Source organism: Protopterus annectens, chromosome 6.part1 (assembly GCF_019279795.1).
Source record: "Protopterus annectens isolate FY-2018-M chromosome 6.part1, PAN1.0, whole genome shotgun sequence".
NCBI lineage: Eukaryota > Metazoa > Chordata > Ceratodontiformes > Protopteridae > Protopterus > Protopterus annectens.
In genome coordinates, this window is record NC_056738.1 from 423,433,329 (window position 1) to 423,459,253 (window position 25,925).

A 25,925-nucleotide genomic window follows, 5' to 3' on the forward strand; every position below is an offset into this window, starting at 1 on the left:
GGGATCAAAGATCCAAAAGACATTATGTACGCACAGAATAAGAAAAAGTATTTTACAAGAATTTACAGTACAATGCATTATTATTATAATTATATTATAGTAAAATATTGAGAAAAATTATAAATTGTGGGATTACAATAATTACAATAAAAAAATGTTTAACATCAGGATCTAGGCACGCAGCATCAGGGAGGTATATTTCCATAAGAACAAGATACCTGATTAAGGTGAGAGACAAAACATATAAGAAATGGAAGAGAGGTCGAACTACAACTTTGAAAACTGAAATAAACAAGCTGGACAACAGATTAAGCATAGTGTTAGACAAGATCAAGAAAATTTTGAAGAAAAATTATATAAAGATATTGAACATAATAGGAAACCTTTTTATAGATACATAAGATGTGGAAGGAGTAAAGATACACAAATTGATAAACTGTGTGCAGATTCTAAAATTTATTCTCAGACAAAACCGATTATAGATATATTTACAAAATCTTATGCAAAACAGTTTGTTTCCACAAAAGGGCGTGGTAAGTTGTCCTAGTGACATCTAGGTAACCCCAGATACTGGAATCAAATTAGATTATATTGAAAAAGAACTGCGCAAACTGGATCCAAGCAAAGCACAGGGAGGAGACGGAATAAGTAACAATGACCTGAGAATACTTCAGCAAGAACTTACACTACCATTATATCTATTATTCACTAGGTCATATAAATATGGGGAGATTCCTTGAGATTGGAGATATGCACTTATTAAACCTGTCTTTAAGGGAAAGGGGAGTAGGACAAACCCAGAATCATATAGACCCTTAAGTCTACTTTCATGTTGTGGGAAAATAATGGAGAAGGTAATACTGAATAAGTTATTGTCAGAACTGATAGGTTGGGACTTGAAACCATATATCGGCATGCATATGTTGAAAATAGATTTATTATCACCTGTAACATGATGTTCTATAACAATATAATAACAGCTATGAATGAAAAATTGTGCTGTGATGTGATTTAATGTAGATTTAATTTCAGAATTTGACAGGGTCATACACAAAACACTGATCAATAAATTAGTACAACTAGGTATTGATGCACTGTTGATAAGATGGATAGCTGCATGGCTTACAAATAGGACGTGTTAAGCATCACACACCAACTGGACAGGTGAAATCCTTGGTTGCAGTCAAGGTGTCCCACAGGGCTCTATCCTAGACCCTTACTTGTTTAGATTGTATTTTTCAGACCTTACTTTTTCATCTGAGGTGTTCTACAGTCTATATGCTGATGACCTGAAATTGGGTAACCTGATTACAAGTGTTACAGATAAGGCATGTCTGCAAACTAATTTGACTAAATTGACCGTTTGGGCACAGGAGAATAATATATTGATAAATACATCAAAAACTAAGCATATGAGATTTGGGAGACATAAACTGAAAGGTGAATATTTAATACCGCGCAAAGTGATTGAAACTGTAGACTCATTTAAGGACCTGGGTATATGGGTAGATTCAGCTATGAGTTTTTCTAATCATATCACCCAATTGGCTAATGATAGTTATAGAGCTATAGATTGTATAAAAATATTTATAAAGTCTAGGAAATCAAACATAATGAAGTCATTGTTTGTTAGTTGCATTAGACCCAGACTTGAGTATGGAATAACATTATGGAAACCCTATAGGAAAACAAGCATCAATAAACTGGAAAGAGTACAGTGGAAATATACCAAGGACATCCATGGATGTGAAAATCTAAGTTATTATGAAAGACTAAAATATCTGAACTTGTACAGTGTCTCTTACAGATATTTAAGAGGAGAGCTTATTCAGGTATATAGGGCATTTAGGGACAACTACCTCTGGGAATGTTTGTGGTTATCAAAAAGTACTAGAGAATCATCAGATAATCTATGTAGAAGATTATATAGGAAAAAGAAGTGTACTAATTGGTTCTCTGACAGAGTAGCTGATGCTTGGAACAGACTACCAAATTATATTAAAGCAAGTACTAGTTTAGATATTTTTAAGAACAGCCTGGACATTTGTTATGGGAACAAGTGTTTTGGTATATTGGCAAGCTAGAAAGGCATTTATGCCCGTGCTTGAAACATTTGTATGTATGTACAATATCAGAGATAATTTAATTTACAAGAAAACCTTTTTAATATTGAATAGATTGAAAGGTAAGAAAGGGAAATCAATAGAGAGGTAGTTTTAATGGGTTGAGGGTTAGTTTGATAATTAAGGTTAGAAAGATCAACAGTAAGAATAGAGTTGTTTAAAATAACTTCTAGATCAAAAACGGTTTCCACTGGTTTTGAGGGTTAAAAATTGAGGTAAGCTAGATGGAATCTCAAAGAGAGTAAGATGGTTTATCTGTTTGGATAGCTGCAGGGGCAGACATAAGTATTTAGTAGATAGTTCTTTAGGGTGAGTTTAAATTTGTTGAAGTATGTACTGGTTATATTTATAACCCCTTTAATTCTGTTTTAATTGCTGCAGTTTCCACTTGTACATTATCAGCTTTTAACACATTTGAAGTAGCAAGCCAGGTTCTTTTAAAATTATGTGGCCAAAAGGAAATAATTAGTGCCCTTCCTTTCTCACTATTAGTCTATATCAACAGCTGCTACTGTTTTGCTTTAAGGTCAGAAATAAATGTGTTCAGTTTTCTTTGCAGTCATAAGTTAACTCATATGCAGGGGAAGAGGAAGTGGTACATGAACATATCTTGTTGCTTCAGTATACATTTAGTGAATCATGTCAAAGATTCCTACATTTAAGTAATTATTTTTTACATATTTATTTTTTGTTAACTCTTGTTAAGATGGATTGAGGTCCATCTTCAAATAAGGCCTTTGGAGAAAAGCTCCACAGTAATTGGAGAATAGATGTCCATAATAAGATTAGCAAACGTGAATATTACCACAAAACACATTTAGTGAAGGATGTCATCATTAGCAATCACCATAATAGTAAGATATGTAATTTATGTGCAGAATCAACCTACGTATTTGGGTAAACTTAGTTATAGTCTGGGTATTTCAGGATTACATCCCTTGTCTCAGTCTTTGACATAATCTTCAGATACAGAAATTATTTAGTGGTGCAGTAATTGCAGCATATTCACTGAGTTGTAGAGCCATGGAATTAGTTCTTGAAGATTTCATAACAAATATAGAAGCTAGCCACTGGTAATGATAGCATAAATGCCCTGTAATAAAATAAAAAATTGTGGTATGAGGGCAGTTTCAGCTAATCAGTGGTTCATAGCAGTGTATTCATGTTCTTTCACATGACTCTTTAAATCACTGCTATAGACTTGCATCTGTACTTAATCTGTTTTTCTTTAAGTAGCAGCATGATGTTATTGCTTCCAACATGTAATGGCAATGTACTCATCAGAAACTGTTGTGCCTTGCAGTTCCGCATATAAATTAAACACTTACAGAACATTTTTCTTCCATGTTAATATGAGAATGACTCCAGTTTTTAATCCACTGTTTTTGATTTAATGTGTAATTATTTTACTGCTACTCATTACTAATACAAGTCAGCATTTGGACTTGACAAGTTCTTGTTTCTATTTGCAGTGTTCCCATCCATAAGACGAAATCGGCACAGTGTGGCTGGCCCACAATTTAGTAGCCGTACAGGTCCCAGTGACAGACCTCAAGTACGAAGAAGTAACACCATGCCTCTAAACCTGGGAAATGCTGGGATTCTTGGAAGACTTTTTGAAGAAAAAGCTTTAGCTGGTACCATTGCTATGGACTTACTTATTTGTTTGAGTTTGTTAATTGGGGTAATGCAGTGATCATAAAAACTAATTCAGGTATTGTTTAGGTGCAAAGCAGTGACCAGTATGCAAGTGCTTTATTCAAATTTCTTACAACTTTTATTTCCTCTTTTTTTTGCCCTACAATTGGGATGAGGGTTGAGCAAGAGGATCCATCATATAGCCAGTCATCAAGGGTGGATTAAGACTTTTATTTGCTGCACTATCACAGCACACATCCAGCAAAGCACTGCAAAGGGGAAAATGCAGTGAGCTAAAACAAAGTGGTACCTATTTAGTTCCACAAGGGGCATAGCTCCTCAGGCAAGTCCCTGCCCCTCCCCAGAGTATATTTGGTGTTTTCCCCAGTCTACACCAGGAAAAATCACAGCACTCTGTGCCACAGAGTGCATGTAACCCTCCCCCAGGAGAAAAAAAAAAACAGGCCCAAGCCTCTTCACTTCTCCCTCTCCCTGGTTGGCTGGCTCATCCACTGCCTGGAATGCTAATTGATTCACGCTCACCTGGATTGCAGTTGGAGTTCCATCACTCTGTATTCAAACTTCACATAATTTAAAGTAATTCTGCACAAAATACATGAAAATATATCTAGGAATACACAGTACAGAAGTCAATAATTATTTGTGCATTGTAAATGCATAGACTCGTAGATATAATAACATTTACAAATGTATAATTTCTACTAAATGAAATAAAATGTAAGACTACACACAAAAGTAATTATAATTTTCTGTGCAGTCGTCGGTGGTAAAACATGGAGTGTGACATTGTAAGTTCCTTAATGTTAAGTATGCATTTGTGTGAATAAATGTCTGCACAGGAGATTCTGTCTCAAGTTCAGGTTTTGGCATGCCTAGCATTTCAGAATAATGTGAAATACGTTTTGATTTTCAGTGTAGGAATTGCATTATGCTCAGTATAAACAAACTCATACTTAACACAATTAACTCTTGTCTGTGAAAGGTGTAAATATTTAACTAACTTGGATGAATCCCTCTCAGCTAAAGCCATACACAGCAAGCATCTATGCTCACACCTTCACCTCCATCACATTCTCTACAAAATCACATTAAAAAGTCATACATTGGTGCCATTAAAAACCTTTGTCAAAGCCTTCTAAGACTAGTAAGAATAGGTCTCAGCAAACATTCAACTCAAAACTCATCGTCTGAATGAATACCTACAGAATTAAGTTACTAAGAGGCAAATTGCTTCTAATTTTGTACTGTTAAATACTGTTAACAAAAATGCTTTCATGACCAGTGATGTATATGATAGACATAAAGTTTTTCAACTTATAAGGCTGAACAAGTATAGGGTTACAGAAAGGTTGCCTTTCTGATGACATGATTTTTGATACAGCAGGGCCATAAAAATCATTTCGCTGTGCAGCTTGTAAGTAGGACATGGTGGTAAGTCATATGGAAGTGAATGACATGGGATGCAAAGCCCTGAGGGATTTTTCCATGCATGTGACAAATGCAAGTAAGACTCCAGTCCTAAGTGGAATCCTTTCATCAATAAAATAGTGCCAAGGCGCAAAGAGAAGATAAATGGTTTCAGTAATTGGCTGAGTAGTTGGTGTCTTCATAGGGGATACAGTGTGTGGGGGCATGGTGGGGATAATACACAAGGGATCACATGCATCTGTTGTTCAAAGGCATCTACATTATGGCTGAAGCCTTTGTTGTCCCCGTAATGCCTTTTTAATGCAGAATCTGGGAGACGAGCATTCCAGTGTAGCAAATTCATCAAAACCCAATTTGGACTACAAGACTCTTCTTTATGCCAGAAGTCTCATTACTAAATTGCCTGATCTGGAGGCTCTCCTGTATCTGGAACATATCCATGTTTGTGTAATTACTAAGATTTACATTTATACATACAAATATTTCAAGCCTGGACAGTAATGCCCTTCAAGCCTGCCCGTATATCAAAACAGTCATTCCCCATAATAAGTGACAAAAGTTACCACCCCCATGATAAGTGGAAAGTTGTTAAGAATATCTAAACTAGTGCATGCTATCGCATAAATAATGTGATAGTTTATTTCAGGCATCAGGTGTTCTGTAAAGTTACACCTCTCATGCCTATAGACTCCTCCATAGGTCGTCTGATGATTCTACATTACTTGTTGATGACCTTAGGCATCCCCAGAGGCCCCATATAAATGCCCCATATTCCTGAATAATGACTCCCCTTAAATATCAATGAGTCACTGTAGAAATTCAGTTATTTTAATCTTTCATAGTAACTTAAATTTTCACAGCCATAGATGCTCGTGGTATATTTTTGCTGTGCTCTTTCCTATTTTACTCTTGCTAGTTTTCTTTTTTAGAAATTTCCATATTATTTTGAACTCTAGGGCTTATGTAACTTACAAACAATGATTTCATCATTTCAGATTTCCTAGACGTTGTACATCTTTTTCTATAGCCTATTGTTTTATAAGTTATTAACCAGTTGGTTGCTATGATCAGAAAAACTCAAAGCTGGGTCTACCAATATACTCAGATCCTTTAAATGAATTCACTGTTTCATTTACATTGTGCTGTATTAGATAGTCACTTTTCAGTTTATGTCTCCCAAATCTCATGTGCTTTGTTTTTTGATGTTTTTATCAGCGTATTATTCTCTTGTGCCCAAATGGTCAGTGTGATCATGTTCATTTGCAAATATGCTCTATATGTAACAGATGTAATCAGATTTCCCATTTTCAGGTTATTTGCATACATCTGTAGAACACATCAGATGAAAACTATATTTGAAAGGTACAACCAGGCCTAAATAAGCATGGGCCTAGGACATAGTCCTGTGATACACCCTGACTGTATCCTACAGTTTCACTTGCCAATTGCTTTGTCCTGTTTACAAGACATGCAGCTGTCTATGTTATTAAGATTACATAAAACCTAATTGTTCTATTGTTCTAATTTATTGATCAATGTTTTGTGTATGAACCTAACAACGGCTGAAGATAAGTGTATACAATTACATTGTGGCACACATTTTCATGTATAGCTGTTATATTAAGAACATTCTGTTACAAGTAGATGTTCTTTGTGTTTCACTGTTGCAGTCATCACATGTGGGTTATCTGACTTCAGATTTCTGCTTTGGATGCTGTCGCTTCTTCCCTGACGTCAGGTCATCACAGGTATAAAACATGCAGCTGACACCATTACATCAGTCTTTCTTGCCATGCGGTGCCCGAAGCAGAAGCAGTTCGCAAGTGCCAGTCTTCCGTCTCCTGAAATTTTAGTTTTCGGGTTTTAGACCCAAAATTTTCAAAAAAGATAAGTACCCCGTTGGGGATCCTTTTTCTTGCTCTAACCAATATCAGTAAAAGTTAACAACTGTCTTACCTGTGGAAAGTAAATACCTCAGAGATTTTCACTCTTACTGCATCCCATGTTTAGGTCCAGACCACGACGTCCCTCGGTGTCTGTTTTGTGCCTTGTTCAATGTCCGAACTATTTGTCGGGCTATTTTTGCAGCCAAATACTTTTGCACTCGATCTCCATACGCCAAAATGGCTTTGTTAAGCCATCCGACTACCAATCTTCCAAAAAAAGTTAAGGATAAAGACAGAGACAGACCGCATAGGTCCAAAACTGCTGATGAAGCTTCCGTTAAGCTAGTCGCCAGTCCACCGGTACTCAGTGAGGAGCTTTTGCAGCCCCTGATACCCACTACTTCAGATTTGCAGGCCTCTATTGAGACCCATTTGGAATCCAGTATGCCGCAAGATGCTTCTTCGACTGTGGAACCTGTGGATGTCTCTACCTTAGATGGGTCTGGAGTCTCTGTGCAAGCACCGGCTTCTGAGGGTGTATTCAGGCCTACAGACATTCATATTAAACCGACACCATCATTTCCATCCAGAAGTTCCAAACTCCTCAGGCCAAAAACTCGCACTATGCCTAGAAAACCAACAACCAAACCGCAAAATCAGTCCCATGTGCCTTAAAAACAAATGCTTTAGAATGGCTGGAGACCTTATTATCTTAATTAGGGGAAGCCAGCCTTCCCCCTCTAAGAGACCTAGAACTGATTTTCTTTCTGATTCTTCTGATCAGGAATCTGATATTTCTGTTCCTTCTGATTACCAGGATTTGCCCTTATCTACTTATGAGGATTCTGATGCAGAGGATTCCTTTCCCTCTGCTTCCCCTCCAGAAGATTTTTCTTTCGGTGAAACCTTGCATACTCTTAGGAAGCATTTCCGCTGGGAAAGCCAGGATTATTCTGAGTCCAAAAAGAGACTTGGGAAATTCTTACTCCTGCCTCAACACAGGCCTTTAGCTATCCCTCCTGTTCTGGACATTGTAGATGATGCTTTCTTGGAATCTAGCCTTACCCCAGACACTTTACCTCCAGCTCCCAGAAAACCTGACCGGTACTACAGAGTACCTGACTCTCACAAGTTCCTCTTCAAGAATCCTCCTGCGGACCCAGAGACCATTTCCCAAGGACCAAAAGGCATTAGGGCTACTGCTGCCAAAAATCCTACCCCTTTTGATAGAGATTCTAGAGCCTTAGACAGATAGGGTAAGAAGGTATACACTTCTGCTACTTTGGCCATTAGGGCTTTAAATTGGCAGTTTCATATGTTAAAGTATCAGCAGCATATTATGGAACTACTTAAACAGAAAATTATGTTGATTCCTGACTGTGCTGAACACAAAGACTTGCAAGATTTAATGCATTCTGCAGAACAAGTTGGCAAACATACTTTGCAATGTGGTTTTGACGCTTTAGAAGCATCTTGCAGAGCTGCTGTCACTGGGTCTGTACTTAGAAAGCATGTTTGGCTTAAGGAACAAACCTTGCCAGATAATGTTAAAGTTAAATTACTGGATGCTCCCTTAAACCAAGACTGCTTTTTTGGCAACAAAGCAGAAGTCGTCCTCAAAAGGATGGAAGAAAAAGCTAAATCTATGCAAACTGTTAAAGATTTCCTACAAGTACAGCATCCCAGATTCAGTAGGCATTGGCCTTCAAAGAACTGGTCCTTTCCAGTCCATTCCAGACCACCTCAGTCCAAACCCAGGAACAGCAGACCACCAAAGTTACAGTCTCAGGCTACGCTCAGATCTAAGCAATGGGGGGCTCCCACTTCCAAAGCAGGGAGTATTAAGCCCCCCCCCCGCGGAAAAATGGCACAATGACTTAACCTTAACCTTTCCAAGCCCTGCTCAACTACCTGCTCCCTTTGGAAGAAAGCTAGCCCTGCATGCAAAAAACTGGGAACTCATTACCCAGGACAAATGGGTTTGAACATAGTTTCCCAAGGATACAGATTCCACTTCCACACACTACCAACCCTAAATGGTTGGCCAGACATACCCCCAAATCAGTGGGCGGAGGCCCAACAGCAGGTTCTCTCTTCTCAGTATCAGGGCTGTTCACCCTGTCCCAGCAGAACAAAGGGGACAAGGTTTTTGTTCAAGACTTTTTCCTGGTACCAAGAAAAGACAACTCCTGGCATCATATCCTGGACCTCTCTATTCTCAACACCTTTCTGGTGGTTCCAGAATTCAAAATGCTAACTCTTCAACAGCTTCTTCCTATGCTAGCCAAGGATGCCTGGCTGGCAACCCTAGGCTTAAAGGAAGCTTACCTGCACATCCCAATAAGAGGATACTGCAGACAATACATGCGTTTCAGGGCGGGCTCCATGCACTTTCAGTTCTCTGCACTTATCTAATGCGCCCAGGGCATTCACAAAGTGCCTAGCTCCAGCTATTGCATTTTACAGGCAGAGAAATATTCAGATTTACAAATACTTGGACAAATGTCTGATTCAGGCAGAAAGTCAGGACTTGCTATTACAACACCTGGCATTCGTAAAGAAACTTCTAACCTCACCGGGGTACACCATCAACTAAAAGAAATCTCACCTAGTACCCTGCCAACAGACTGTATTCCTGGGAGCAAGCTTGAACACAACTTCCCAAATGGCATTCCTTACACTGGAGAAACAAGTTTATTTGACAACCTACTTAAAACTATTGGCCTCAAAACCCCAGCTATCTGCAAGGAAAATACTGCAAGCTCTGGGGTTCATGGCCTCTTGCATTCTACTAATTCCATATGCAAGACTGCATATGAGGAAACTCCAATGGTATTTAAAAAGCCTATGGTGTCGCCATTCTCAGGACCTGGAAACAATGATTCCTATCATTCCTTGTATAAGGACAGAGTTCCTTTGGTGGGCAGAGGCCTGCTACCCCAACAAGGGACTCCCTTTCACTCTGCCCCCTGCCACCCAAACCCTAACAACAGACACATCAGACTATGCATGGGGGGCTCACATGGCAGGGCAGTGCATTCAGGGCAAATGGAACCCAAGACAGATGCACCTGCATATCAATCAAAAAGAAATGTTAGCTGTACAGAATGCTCTGACAGCCTTCAAAGACTGTACTCTTCCAGGACAACCTTTGGTAAAGACAGACAACACCACAGTTATGTGATACATAAACAAGCAGGGGGGAACCAACTCGTACCCTCTCTGCAGACTAGCCATAGCTCTGTGGAACACAGCCTTGAGCTGCCAAGTACACCTACAAGCACAATTCCTGCCGGGCAAACTAAATTCACTGGCAGATGACTTAAGCAGAAATCTCATGGACCCACACGAATGGAAACTGGAACCCAAAATATTCAACCTCTTGAGGAACAAATGGGGGACTCCAGAGGTAGACCTGTTTGCCTCCCTTCAGAACTACCAATTATTTATTTATTTTATTATTTATTTATTTCCAGTTTGATTACCGGGGAAGTCCACTGGGCCAGAACGTACCCATTTTCAGTGGAGGCCCGGGGAGAAAAGCTCCAAAAGCAAAGCAAATACAATCTAAGTTACATAGTGTAAAAGGTAGTAATAAAATATATGCATTTGTAATTACATTACATTGATACAGTTAGTAAAAAAGCAAATACACACAGTATACTTCAAAAAACAACAATTGAACAAATTCTGCACAAGAACTCCCCACAGTCAAGCTTGAAAAGTGGATGCCCTGTCCTATACCTGGGAAAGCCTCTCAGTTTATGCCTTTCCCCCTCTGCCCCCCTCTGCCTCTCCTCTTGAAGGTTCTACTAAAGATCAAACAGGACAAGCCAAAGACAATACTGATTACACCAGACTGGCCACACCAGCACCGGTTCCCCTCTTGCACAGTATGACACTGCTACAACCATGGCACCTGCCTCAGACCCCTTCCCTGCTGTCCCAGCAGGTGGGCCAGATTCTGCACCCTCAGCTTCAAACCCTGAACCTTGCAGCCTGGCTAATTTCTTGAGCTGTCCTCCAGCATCCCTGAGTAAGCAGGTGCTGGATGTCATTCTGTAGGCAAGGAGGCCTAGTACTAGAAAATCCTATGCTGAAAAGTGGAAAGATACTGTTCCTGGAGCCAGACTCCGGGGATAGGCACAACGGTGCCCAGCTTACCTCATATTCTAGAGTACTTAACAGAAATGTTCCACAAGGGCCTATCCTTCTTGTCAATTAAAATTCATGCCTCTGCCATTTCTGCACATTATAATACTGGGCCACCCCTCTTCTCTCACCCCTTGCTAAAACAATTCCTTAGAGGGGTCAAAATTTTAAGACCCCTCCCCAGGAGAGCTCCCACTCCAGGCTGGGACCTGAACTTTGTATTGGAAAAGCTTACCCCCCCCCCTTTGAGCCAGCTGCTATAGCAGAGTTGAAATTCCTATCTTGGAAAACAGCCTTCCTTCTAGCCATCACTTCAGCAAGAAGAGTGTCTGAATTACAGGCCCTCATGGCAGTGGACCTCTTCATTATCATCCATGCTGACAGGGTTTCCCTCAGGACCAATCCTTCCTTTATGCCCAAGGTGGTGTCTAGTGTGGCCCTAAATCAGTCCATTCATGTGCTTACTTTTTTCCATAATCCACAAAACAAAGGGGAACGAATACTGCACTCTCTGGACGTGCACAGACAACTTAGATTCCATTTGGACAGGACTAAGCCTCTCAGAAAATCTAAACAGCTGCTAGTTGGCTTTGCTGCAGGGGCTGAGGGGAAGGCCATTTCAAAGCAAACCATTTCCAAATGGATAGCCCATTGCATTCATTTCTGCTACAAGCATCATGGAAAACCTACCCCACAGGGGCTAAGATCACATTCTATCAGGGCTGCATCTACCTCTGCGGCATTTCTCAGAGGAGTCCCTATCAGGGACATCCTAGAAGCTGCTACCTGGAGCTCTGTGCATACCTTCACCAAGCATTACCACATGCCTATCTTTTCTAAATCCAGAGCTGGATTTGCCACTACAGTCTTGCAGGGCTTAATAGCTGGCCATAATGCTCTTTAACATCCTCCTCTATTCCTCCTCCCTTCCTTAGCTTTGGGAATTAATCCAAATGTGATGACTACAACAGTGAAACATGAAGTACATAGTACAGTTGTGTACACTTACCATAAATGTAGATGTTCGAGTGTATTCACCGTTGCAGTCCTGGGTACCCTCCCTCCAGCCCCCTGACTTCTCTTGGCTCTACCTTTCCTTCTTGTTTGGTATATTTATTTTTTCTTGTGTATTTGCTTTTTGATGGCTGTGTACCATATCATACAATTGCTTCCTACTGTGGGGGCACTTGACATCTGGGGCAAGAAAAACTGATGTAATGGCGTCAGCTGCATGTTTTATACCCCTGACGACCTGACGTCAGGGAAGAAGCGACAGCATCCGATGCAGAAATCCAAAGACTCTGGTATTCAGGCCGGCTGAGGGATACCTGCAGGCAAATAACCCAAATGTGATAACTGCAACAGTGAATATACTCGAAGATCTACATTTATGGTAAGTGTACACAACTGTACTTTATGCAGCTATTTTAAACATATGCATGCTGATGTATGGTTTCATGACCCAGCCTGTCCAATTCTAACAATATTTTCTTTCCTAAAACAGCTTTCTCAATTATTTAACACAGCAAGAAAGTAGACTTCTGGATCTGCATATCCCTGGGTTTGTCCTATTCCCCTTATCCTTAAAGATGGGTTTAACAAGTGCTAGTCTTCTTTCATTTTAATGACCTAGTGAATGACTGATTTATTTTTATTTATTTATTTTACATTTGTTAACCGGGCTAGTCTAGCTGGATATATTTCCATTTTCAGTAAAGGCCTGGGGAGAAAAGCTCCAAACAGATATAAAAGTAAAAAATATTGTTACACGGTAAAAAAGGATTAGTAAAAATACAACAAGTAATTATTACATACAAAAGATATTAACACTTGAGAAAAGCAACAGTAAAAAATATTTACACTTAAGGAAGCAACAAACAAATGTAACACAGTAAGAATCATGTGCAATCGTTCACATCAGGTAGAAAGATTTCAGCAGTAAGTTGATTAGAGTTTGAACAGTAACAGTCTTGCTTACAAGACTAAGTATTAAAATGCTTGGAAGTTTGTTTGGAAGAGGAAGAAACAGTGGTGAAGAGGGTGGTTAGTCAGGGTTACTACAAGGGCATAACCAGTGTGTTAGGAGGTGTTTTTTAAGTTTTTGTTTAAAGAGTGGCAAGGATGTGATTACAATTAGTTCATTGGGTAGCAGGTTCCAATTTTTTCCTGCTGCATTAGTAAACAGAGTCACCAGCCATATTATTAGACTTGGTTATGCTAGCGAGGAGTTTGTTAGAAGAACGTAGGGAATTCAGATTTTTATAGGGGATTAAGAGATTGGAGAGTATAGGGGTGTTAGAGTTGGTAACATATCTTGTGGGTAATCGTGAGTTGGGGGATTATCAGATGGTTTTGGAATTCCAGCCAGTCTAGTTGCCTAAGATTAAAACAGTGGTGGGTTCTAAAGGGATTGCCAGTAGCGAATCTGGCAATGTTATTATAGGAAGTTGCTAGTTTTTTAAGGTTAGATTTCTTCAGGTTGGTATAAATAGGTGAAGCGTAAAGAAGAGTCGAGATTAGATGGGAATGAGCAATCTTGGTTCTGGCTGCTGGGGTTAGGAAAGGTTTTATTCTATATAAGGAGCCTATTTTTCTGTTGACTGTTTTAATTGTGTTATTTATATGGTAATCAAATGTGAAGTTATTGTCAATGGATATTCCTAACAGTTTAGTGGTAGAGTCTGGGAGAATAATAGTGCCATTATTTGAAGAGACTGTGAAGTCTATGGGGAGGTCTTGGTAGTGGGGGTAAAGAGAATGAGTTTTTTTTTTTGGCATTAAGAAGGAGGCAGTGTTTTGTAAACCATTTTTCTACAGTGTTGAAAACATTCTGAGTAAGCGAATATAGTTCTGATGGAGAGGTTGCTGAGCATATTAGTGTGGAATCATCTGCAATTTGAATGCAGGTGGCTTGCGGAATTGCTACATGGAGATCATTGATAAATAATGAGAAAAGAAGTGGTCCAAGAATGGAGCCCTGAGGGACTCCGATGATGACTGGCAGAAAGGGTGAAATTTGATTTTCCCAAAGAACTGTCTGTTGCCTGTTGCTGAGGTAGGATCTGAACCATTTAACAGCCTGAGAGTCAAAGGAAAGGGATTCAAGAATATTGATTAAGAGGGTGTGGTTTACCATGTCAAAAGCTTTAGAGAGGTCAATAAAGAGTGCAGATGAGAGGAAGTTTTTATTACGGTTTCTATTGATGGTATCTGTAAAGGATATAAGGGCAGTAGTGGTGCTGTGTGATGGCCTAAAGCCATGTTAACAGTTTGCTATTATGTTATGTTGAGATAGATGTTGGTGAATGCATTTTTCTATAATTTTTGCTAAGGGTGATAAGAGAGCTATTGGCCGATGATTAGAGTAGTCATTTGAGTTCCCACCTTTATGTAAGGGGATAATGTGGGAGATTTTTCCAAATATCTGGAATGGTTCCTTCTTGGATTGTCCTATTTATAAGGATGGATATATGATAGGCAATTACTTTGGCTGATTTTTGAAGATATTGGGAAGGTAGATGGTCAGCAGAAGGAGCACATGGCTTGAGTTTTTGAATAAATTTATAGATGAGAGTAGTAGAGATGGGTTGCAGTTTGAATTTAGGAAGAGAGTCTGGTGAGGTGATGGGAAGGCTTGAGTTATCTGGGAAAGGTTGACTAGCTAGAGATTGTATGGTGTTAGTGAAGAAAGAGTTAAAGGTATTGGCAGTTTGATGGGGGGTATTTGGATCTGCATCAAGTGGGGTGGGTGTTCGAGAGTTTCCTGGGGAAAGGAGCTTATTGATACTAGACCAGAACTTCTGAGGATTATTTTGGTGAGTTTGTTGTAGTTTACAGTAGTAGTTTTTTTTTATCTGTAAGTATTGCCTTTTTTGTACTATTTCTGAGCTGCCTAAAATTTAGATGATCAGAGATATTTCTGTTAGCTCTCCACTTAGCCCAAACTTTGTTCCTAAGCAAAATTTGATGTCTGGTTTCTTTAGAAAGCCATGGGGCAGGGTTAGACTTCATTCTAATGGACCGTTTAGGTGCATGCTTATCCAGGATAGATAAGAATTTAGAGTTAAGATACTTTACAGCCTCTTCAAGTGGAAGGGTTTTTAAAGAGTTCCAGTCGCAGGCTTTAAGCTCAGTTTGAAATAATTCTGAGTTAGTGTTTGGTAGAGTGTGCTATCCTAAAGGAGGGGAGGTTGGGAAGATCCTTCTTTTCTCTTATGATGTAGGTCAAAAAATGATCACTTACATCATCTGGCAGTGTTCTTACATTGTAAGTTTGTTTCTGTTTATTTATGAGTATCCAGTCTAAGGTGCTCTCTTTTTTATTTGGTTTGTTAATTCTGGTTGTAGAGGATATGGTTTGGCTAAAGCCATGGAGGTCAATATGAGAGGTGGGATTTTCAGCACTAACACCTTTCCAGTCAATATTAAAGTCGCCAAGTATTATTGTTTCTTGGGGGTAAGTGGAAGACCCCCAGCTTAGTATAGCCTCTATTGAAGTGATATTATTTCCGGGTGGTATGTAGATGCACATAATATATAAAGATTTGTTTGTGTTGATTTGAAGTTAGGTAATGAGGACTTCTGCGTTATTATCCTGGGTTGGATTATATGGTAGGGTGGAGATATGAAGTTCATCTTTAAATAGAACTGCTACTCCACCCCCTTTGCATTTTGTTCGGTCTTGTCTCGCTATGTTGTAGCCTTGGGGAATGATTTCATTGTCTTTAGTTTCTGGTTTCAACCAAGTTTCAGTGAGGCAGGGGATATCAAAGGAGTGAATGTCTAGGAGGGCATGGAGGTGGGCTACTTTATTATTAGTGCTTTGGATATTTAGATGTCCTATTAGGAGAGAGTTATTGAGTTTAGGTTGGGTTGTTTGAATAGTAGGGTTGGTAGGGCCAGGGTTGGGGTGGATGTCACCGTCTTTTAAGGAGGGATTATTTAGTTTTGTTACTAAATTATACCTAAGGTTAGTTTGAATTTTCACTTTCTTTATTGAGGGTAAATTATGTTTAATGTGGGAGAGTCTATGGTATTTAGGTAGTAGGTAACTGGGAATGGAAGTTATGTTAGTATGACTATTAGAGGGTATATGTGTGTGAATTGCTGTTTGTTTTAGGGAGTGGTTAAGATGGAAATAGTGCAGTTTTTCAAAGGAGGTTAGAAGGTAGGTTGAGGTGAGGACAGTTGAAAGTATAACTGTGAGTGTTAGCTTGGTTAGATTAGCCAGAGGCATCTTAAAGAGATTATAAAAAAAGAGGAGTGATGAATTAGAGAGTGAAAAGTAGAGGAAAAGAAGATAAAAAGATAATGGAAGTGAAGAGAGAAGGGCAGTAATATGTATTAGTTAAGAGTAGGAGGATATGGTAAGGTAGTCTAAGGAGTGGCTTATTGTGACTGATTGTTAGAAGGTAGGGTTGTGACTAAGTGTGTGGGAAGAGGTGAAGTATGGGATTGGTTGGAAGAGAGAGAGGGTGTGGTTAGGGAAGTATAAGTTTAGGACCTCTGGGGGTGGGTGGGAATTGGGAATTCTGATGTAACAGTACTGTAAGCTCACAGTGAAGCCTTCTAGCTTGTTGTTTCTAATTGTGACTCCTTCCTGGGATTTGTTTTACCCAGTTTGTATAGTATTTTTTTCAATATAGTCTAATTTCATTTCAGTCTCTGAAGGTAACTTGATGTTACCAGCATAATTTCTTTTCCCCTTTGTGGGTCAAACTTTTTAGTGCAATATTTTGTAAGTATATCTGCAGTCTGTGCAGACATCTCTATGTTATTGTTTTATTTATTTATTGTTTTAGTTTTTTTTTGCAATCAAACATTTCCCTTTCAAAACATGCCACACTCCTTCAGCCATATTTCCACTAAATGTATCACTCCAGTTAGTTTTACATATTGTCTGCATTGCTTCTACATAGTCTGTTATTAGCTTTCTGTGCCTTGGTTTAGATTTCAGTATGGCAGATGTATCTACTTAACTTTTATAACCCCATGATCACCAGACATTGTGGACGTGCCTGAAATAAGTCATCTCTTTAGGAACATAGACAACATTATCACGTATATTCTGTTCTCTGGATTTTTCTTTTATACTTTGCAGTCTGCAGCAATTGTTTTTCCTGAATGTACCTGTAAGTAATTTCCTTACTAATGTTGTAGAATCAGTATCATTCCAGTCTGTTGATGGTGAATTTAAGTCCCAAGTGTTATGATTTTTGCCTTCTGTGTTTCACACAAGAAATGTGTGAATTATTCTTGGTCACTAGCACTTGACTTTGTTGCTCTAAATGCTCCAATTATAGTTTGTTCCAGGGTTGTCTTTATTGATACATTTACACAGTTTTCATCATAGGTGTTATAATTAAATATGCAGTAATCACATATTTGATAACAATCTCTAATTCCTATCATAACACCTCCACCTGATTGTCATTGTTAGAATGGTACAGAAAAAAATTACCATAATAGAACTTGCTTCTAGTCATTGTTTAATTATGTTTCACAAACAGTAACAACATTGGTGTTATTTGAATGCAGAAAATTTCCTGTGTGGGAAGAAAGTCAATTATTATAGCAATAATCCACACCTGGGTGAGGGTAATGCTGGATTTACCCACGATTGGTGTGGTTTGGTCATGAGGGCAAAGCCCGAGTGGCCAAACAAAGCCAATCGTGGGTAAATACAGCATTACCCACACCCAGAAGTGGATTATTGCTGTTATACAATGACATTATTTAAGAAAAAAAATAATTACTTTTCTTAAATAATGGCATTGTATAATGCCTCCTTGCTGCCCTTCTGCAGCTGTCTGGTATTCTGCGGCAGTTCTGATGTACTGCGCAGTACATCAGAGCTGTGGGCATAAGCAATGGAGAAACCAAGATCTCCCTTGCTTTTTACAAACTGTCTCGCTATGTTAAAGGAGTTTAACATAGCGAGACAGCTTTAAAAAAAGCAACGGAGAATCTCATAACATAGCGAGACAGTGTGAAGCAACAGAGATCTTGCGTTCTCTGTTGCTGTAAAAAAAAGAGTTATAGTAATGGAAAAAGTCCGGGCGACCAGACCTTTTTCCATTACTATAACTCAGATTTACAACGTGCACGCTGCCAATCAGTGTGCACGTTTTTGAATATTAATGGGAGGTTGTTGTATAATAATGTTGTTGCATTAATAACCAGTACAGATAAATCAAAATGTGCTGTCTATAAGTTGTTAAATTTCTGACCTGGCAAAAATCCTGTTGTGTGAAAGTCAAATACTGTAAAATATCTGGTGCACAAAGTTCTTTTCCATCTTGTTTAAATAAGTGCCCCAAATCTGTCTTGAATGTTCTCTACTTTATCACTTTTAAAGTGAGTCATTTTTTCATGTAAGTGATCTCCCAAAAAAATCTTTTTATTCATTCTGATCTGACTCTCCTTTCTGTATGTAATTTGTGAAAAACTGTCACCTGCACAAGATGCGTTACCTAAAAGGAATTTATGTTCATTGCTAACAGTTTGGGAGTCCTTAAAGATGAGAACATTTGAACCACCCTGAATAAAAACATTTCCTTAGTTCCTTACATTAAGGCATTCTAATCACATCTTGTATTTTTCATAGATTTATAGGTTCATAAGAGGTTACTAGGCTAACAGCCCTAAAACCCTTATAAACTAAGGTTGTTATAACTAAGTTATCCTTAGCAGTCTTAACCATATTATGCCAGAGTTACCCCAAATTACCTTGAATAGATGGGCGTTATTAGCAGAGCAAGTCTAAGGTCAGCACCAACTACCTCTGTCCGTAAGTGACATGGTTGCCACCCCTGGGTGAATTTGTGGTCTCCCATCCAACTGTCCAGGTTACACTTGAATATTGTCAGTGAGGATCTCTGCTTAATATGAATTGGGAGTTTATTCCAAAGGAGCAGCAATCTCTGTGAGACATATCTGTCTCTCCAGCATGTTCTGTTGATGTCACAGGCTAGGTTAAGATCCCCGGAGCGAGTGACACTTGTTCCATTTGATTTGCAGACGTGTAGCATTTCCATTAGGGCAGAGTCCGTGACTGCCCTATAGGCTAGGCACAAGTCGCCTCACAGCAGTCTACAAGATACAGAGTACAGTGATGGAGCTTTCAGTCTGTCCATGTAAGACATGGTTTGGAGGCCCTGAATTTTCCTTGTGAGAAACAAAAGGGGTATTGTACTCAGTTAGTCGTCTAATGAGGGTTGAGTACAGTGGAGTTATAACTCCTGTATGCAACTATATAATTTTAATATATAATTTTAGCATATATTTTTAGGAGGTTTTTACTAGGACTTTAAGAACTAATTGGGTCAGGTGATTAATTGCTCTTATTTAAAGGGAATTTGGTTGTTAGAGCATGGATTCTGATGAAGTTGTGTTCCAGTCTTATGAAAGCGCTCAATATGTTTTATTTCATTGAAGTTTTTAAGAAGGACTTTTTCCGTGGCTTTTTGTCCAGAGAAATTGTTTTTTTGTTTGGTTACTGGTTTGCTGTAGTCTACAGTGGAGTTATAACATCCTCAGACCTGGATGCGATGCTCTTACTTGAGATCTGCAATGTAGAAGGCCTTCCTTAACACTGTGGAGTTTACATTCTATCAGCCTGAGTTGTCAAGTCTCGCACCACTGTTTGAGCTTAGGGGGGAGTGCTGTCAGTACTGTAATTAGCAGGACATTCCTCCTTACCAAAGGGATAATAATGCACTTTTTTGGATTTAGTTTTAGTCCATTTGTGTCCACCTTTGTATAGGAGTCATTGTTGGCTGTGTTTGCAGGGGGTTTGAAACTTTTTATACTGTCGCTTAGTAGATTGTAGTTAGCTTTGGAAAATATTTTTAGTTTTATTGCTCCTGTGTGTGTGTGTGTGGGGGGGGGGGGGGAGATTGAGTACTAAATCTAGAGCATTTGAACCCCTTGTGGGAGTGTAAACTATCTATTCCAGGGCATTTGTATTGACAGAGTCCAAGAACCTTTTGGTGATAATGTTTGTGCTAATGTATGTCACCCAATTGATGGAAGGGTAGTTGAAATCTCCTATGAGAAAGGTGTTTGGCTGTATGGTCATGACTGTAGTAGGTCCAGGTAGGTGGTATATTTCTCTTGGCTCATGGTAGAGGACCTGTAGCTAACAATGATGTGGTAGGGTACTTTGCCCTATAGTTAATTGGACCTGGAGTAGTTCAAGAGAGTCATACTGTTTAACCAGTCTCGTGGTGTACTTAGCTTTAATAAAGATGGATACACCTCCACCTTTGGTCTTTTTACATTCATTCTCATTTTGAGGTTTGAACGCGTGGAAGGCATTGTAGCTTTGCACAGCCAGGGTGCTCTCTGCAGACCTGAACCATGTCTCTCTGACTGCACAGACAGCATCTTCCAGGGAGAGGAGTGCTTCCAGGAAGTGCAGTTTCCTGTTTAGGCTCTTAGCATTAAGCAGCATAACCCTGAGTTTGTTTTGAGTGGATTTTGTTACGCTGGAAATTTTATTTTTTTGACATTACTTAAAAAAGGCATAATAGGTGAGGCAAGAGCCTGTGCCAGTTTCTGAAAGCCAAGAGGGGACAGGTGCAGACCACCTCTGGCAATGCAGCATGGTCTATTGACAGTGTTCTCCCATCCTGATAGATACTGGATCCCCCTGTACTGATACCAAAAGCTAAGGATTTGTTGAAGTCTATCATTTTTGTCTATGTTGTGGCACCATCCTAGGTGATGGCAGAATGCTGCTTAGGGATAGGATCATACCCTGGGACACACAATCTATGAGTTCAGTCATGTCTGCCTTCATATAGTCCAGAGAGGTACATCCAAAGTCATTCACCCCAACATGGACTAAGAAAAAGTCATAAATGTACTTGTTGTTGAGTGACTTGAGTGCATGCATGATTTGATGGATCCTGACACATGACAGACAGCTGACCTTGACCTTTGCCTTGTCCAGCCTCATGAGGGAGACATCTGTGTGTCTCACTATCGAGTCGCTTACGACCAAGACATTTGGTCTTGAGGTGGTTTGCCTTAGGGGCTTATTTGCTGAGACACTGGTATGTGTGTTATGTGTAGTGGATTCTGTTTGTGTTCCAGTATGTGCAAGTGGTTTGCGTTTGGGAGATCTCAGATTTTTTGCTAGGCTTTTAGTCAGTACCTCCACATATGTGGGTTTATCTGTCATGACTTTAACTTGTGAGGGGAGAGGTGTGCATGCTTGACAACCTGTTTAATGTCCTGTTTGTTGTTACGTGTGAGAATTTATTCCAGTTTCATGGTATAAGTACATCTCTCACATACTGTATTTGTTTGCCTTAGGACTAAGTGGTTGTCATTATGCATGAGGCATTTACTACATTGCCTCAGAATGCCTATGTCAGTCAGGCTGGCCAGAGAAATGGTGGGAAACTGACTGTGCATTATAGCAGGTTAAAATTGTAAGCACTATTAAGGAGTAGGCAGGTTAGATCAGCTTTTGCTGTAGGATAAACAAGGGGCTTATTCTATTGAAGATTAAGGATGAAAGTCTGTTGCGGTGCTACTCAGTGCTCAGCTGCATTGGCCACAGTGCAGCAGGGATGCTTGGGAGGGTTCTACTGACAGATATCTAGGGAAAAATTTGGTTCCAGGCATTTGCGTCTGTATAAGGAGTCGCTAACCACCATGCAAAAACAAGTGAAGGTAATGAAGCAGCCACAAACAGTAAAACAGTAAAAAAAAGACAAAAAATAATGCAGAAATTCAGCTAAATGCAGTTAAAAAAGTGCAGATAAAGCTTAAAATATACTTATTTTCTTGCTTTTTGCTTTGGGTGACTTGGATTAGTGCAGAAACACTGTAGAATTCTTGCAGAGGAAACCAAATGTGGAGTGGGTCCGGTTAATTGAGGGCAAACCCGCGCAAATGCAAGGCTTAAACTTAGGCAAAATTAAACACATCTAAACTAGTGTATCAGTACAGACTAGATTAAGCAGGTTTGAATCTAGCCTATGCTATCTAAGTAACAGTACAGTGCAAAAGCAAGTGCAGATAGTGAAGCAGCCAGAAACAGTAAAACAATAAAAAAGACAGAAAATACAGAAATTCAGTTAAATACAGTTGAAAAAGTGCAGATAAAACTCAAAATATACTTATTTTCTTGCTTTTTGCTTTGGATAGCTTGAATTCAAGAAGAAACACTATAGACCTCTGACAAAGGACACCAAATGTAGAGCAGCTCCGGTTAATTGAAGAAAACCTGAGGCTTAAATACGGGAGAAATTAAACACTTTTAAGCTAATCTACTAGTAGGAAATCATACAATGACCCTTCTTCCAGCAATCCCCAGCTCAGACAAGGCTATATTCACACTCTTCTGCACAGGGGTTCAGGAGAGCCCTTCCTAATGTAAGATGACTGGATTAGTGTTCAAGTGTATGAATACAGGCTAGGTTAAGTAGGTCTGAATGTAGTTTGTGCTACCTAAGTAACAGTACAATGCAAAAACAAGTGCAGATAATGAAGCAGCCATGAACAGTAAAAAAAAAAAAAAAGGAAAGAGAGAAAATAATGCAAAAATGCAGTTGAAAAAGTATAGATAAAGCTCAAAATGTACTTATTTTCTTGCTTTCTGCTTTGGGTGGCTTGGATTCAGGCAGTATCACTCTAGACCTCTCCCAAAGGTCGCCAAACGTAGAGCAGTTCTGGTTGAAATTAAACACTTTTAAGCTAATCTACCAATAGGAAATAACAGACACCCTTATTCCAGCAATCCCTAGCTCAGACAAGGCTTTATCCACCCTCACTGAAATGACAAAACAGTTTTTATACATTACTGCTGCTGGTACACTCCACTACGTTGTACATGGGCTTTCTCTTTAGTAACTTCCACCTCTTTAAAGTCTTAGAATATATAAATGTACATAGAAATATAACTACTATGTGTTTAATTGGAGCTTAGTTTAATGCATTGTAAGCAAATGGAGCTTTTCTCCCAAGGCCTCCACTGAAAGTGACTATTACACAGTTGGACTTTCCCAGTAAATAAAGATAGATATTTTTATTATTTTATTATTTTATTTTACATTTGTTAACTGGGGGTGTCTGAGCCGAAAAGGCCCTTTTTCAGCAGCAGCCCGGGGAGAAAAGCTCCACACAGAAAAATTACAGATACATTTATGATACATGTCTAAATAACTAATTAGATAGATTAGATAGATAGATACACTTAATTAATTATACTTGTATATAATTTCTGATTGGATCTGAAGCATCTCCCATCTCTAATTCAGTAATGTCTGCACTTCAGTTGTTGCAAATGAATAGCCTTCATCACCGTTATCCTTATTAGTCTTACAGTTTATACCACCTATGCCATTTGCACGCATACAATTCGTATTTAGCTGTCTTTGTACTTATGCAGCCTAAGCCATATTGTCCGCTTCAGTCTTTCTTCCCTTTAGCCTGCCCCTTGCTTTTTTTTTTTACCTTCTTTGTTTAAACAGTGATTAAAATTTCAGTAGATGGAATGTTTTTTGATTGAACAATGTTGTCATTCCCTGTAATATGTGTATATCTCAAGTAATTATAAAAGCAGTGGCCTTCTGTTTAGTATATTTTATCTTTGCATTATAGATCTTAGTCAACTGCCAATTTATTGTTCTTCCTAGTTATTTATTGTGTGAGCTTCTCGCTTTTTCTTTTTGTGTTTTATATTTTCTTCCACATATTTTGAATCCTCAGATTACTGTATACATGAGTCATGAAGTCCAAATTTGTCATCAGTAGTATCATGTTTAATGTCATTTGAATGATCTTTACTAGCAGACAGTACTTTCTTTCCTAAATGTGTTCTGTTTACACTAAAACTAATATTATTTATCTCAACAGCCTAGTACAATAATCTTTAGTAAAATTAGATTTACTTTTAGTAATAGTAACCAAACCATCCAACTTCTGACATGAATAACACATGCCTCCAGTGATGTATTACCTTTGTATGTATCCTTAGCGGAGGGGGTGCGAACTTCAGGGTGCATGTTATCTGCCTGAACTCCTTGCTGCAATCCAGGGAAAGCAACTACACTGTGTTTCCTGTGGGTAAGTGAGGAAGATCTGCTGATGCCAGCCCCTTGTGGAAATGAGGCATGGTCCAGTTCCAACTCCCACTGGTTATCTCACAGACAAGTTATCACAAGGATATGTGTTAGGCCATAAGAGGAAACAACAAACCTCCATTAGTAGTAATCTAATGCTGTCCCCGAATACCCTGATCTCCTCACCAACTTCAAACTTGGTTAGAGTATATTTGGTAAACTTGCTGAACAAGGAGAAGTACTGGGAACAGTTGATGGTCAGCTGTGAGAGAACAAAAATAAAATGGGGAGGGGGGATATCTCTCATACGTTCATAGTTAAGTACTAGGCTAGCTGCCCTTGTGGGCCGTTTTAAGCTAGCTAAGTTCCCTTTCTGTGCTCGAAGTAACATATGCCATTTTGATATAGACTGGCTACATCCATCCCATGGTGAATAATTATATATTACCCCTATCGAGAATAAATGAGGTCATACCATAGATAACCCGAAGGGGACCCATGTTTGGGATAAAGCATTTAGGAGCTGCCTTTGCTCATTAGTAGTACAGGGGGCAGGCCTGGGGTGAATTTTCTGTTTCCCATCCATAAATCTTAGTTGAGTTTGAAAAGGGACAGAGATGATCATTGTTTTATGTGGCTGGGGAGTCTGTTCTACAGCAGTGGTATCCTGTGCGTGATGTACCTGTCCCTTCAAACCATTTTGTCAATGTTGCAGAAGAGGTTTAGAGCCCTGGGCCATGTATTTATCATGCCATTTGACTTGCTGATATGCAGTAAATGCATCCGTATTGGGTTGGAGGATGCCTTGTATGCCAGATACAGTTCACTTCTTAGCAGTCTGTGGGATACAGAATGTAGCGACAGAGCTTTGGGTCAGTCCATGTTATGCCTTGTTTCCTTTTAGTAAGGTATCTCTGTGGGAGTTCCATTGATGCATGTGTCTGAACAGACACATGCCAAAGGAGGCATTATATTCAGTGAGTGGCCTAATGAGGTAGCGTAAAGGGTGACTATGACATCCCTAGAGCTAGACACAATCCCTTTGTTTATAAGCTGTGCAGTATAAAATGACTTTTTTACAACAGTAGACACAGGTTGGTCAAAAGTTAGGTAATGTCCACATTACGTTCCCAAATCCCAAACAACAATGTCAACTCTACATGACTTCCCAAAGAATAAAATAATGCATTTTTTGACATTTAGTTTTAGTCCATAATTTTGGCACCAGTTATTTGAGACTTACCTTCCTGCAGGATAGCTAAGTAATTTGAGGATTCAGTGACTGCACCTATCTTGAAGTCATCTGCAGACTTAGTCAGCCAGAACCTTTTGGTATTGGCTTTTCCTTCAGAAAAGTAGATGCCAAACAAGAGAGGGTCCCAGCACAGATCTCTGGGTACTCCGCTAGTTACTGGTCTCTTTGTTGAGGTAACTTCCCTTACTTTGACTCTCTCCATCCTCTCTGTGAGCCCACTGACAATCTGGGGTGACCTAGGGGTTTATTCCCAGTTTATGTAGCTTTTTTACTATGCCTGAGTGGGTAATTGTGTCTCTCATTGCCAGGATTCCCTGATCTTGCTGGCTCTTGTTTGAATAATCCT

At 39.2% G+C, this 25,925-nt stretch overlaps 1 protein-coding gene across 2 annotated transcripts in view; it reads left to right on the plus strand.

Moving 5' to 3' along the window:
• Positions 1 to 25,925, plus strand: part of LOC122805610 (BTB/POZ domain-containing protein KCTD3-like) — a 2,987,990-nt gene that overhangs the window by 1,554,778 nt on the left and 1,407,287 nt on the right. For both annotated transcript variants that reach the window (XM_044075857.1, XM_044075858.1), the window contains exon 4: positions 3,596 to 3,760. In XM_044075857.1, the coding sequence (XP_043931792.1) occupies positions 3,697 to 3,760 (64 nt within the window). In that variant the 5' untranslated portion in view covers positions 3,596 to 3,696. The remainder of the gene's footprint in view (positions 1 to 3,595; positions 3,761 to 25,925) is intronic.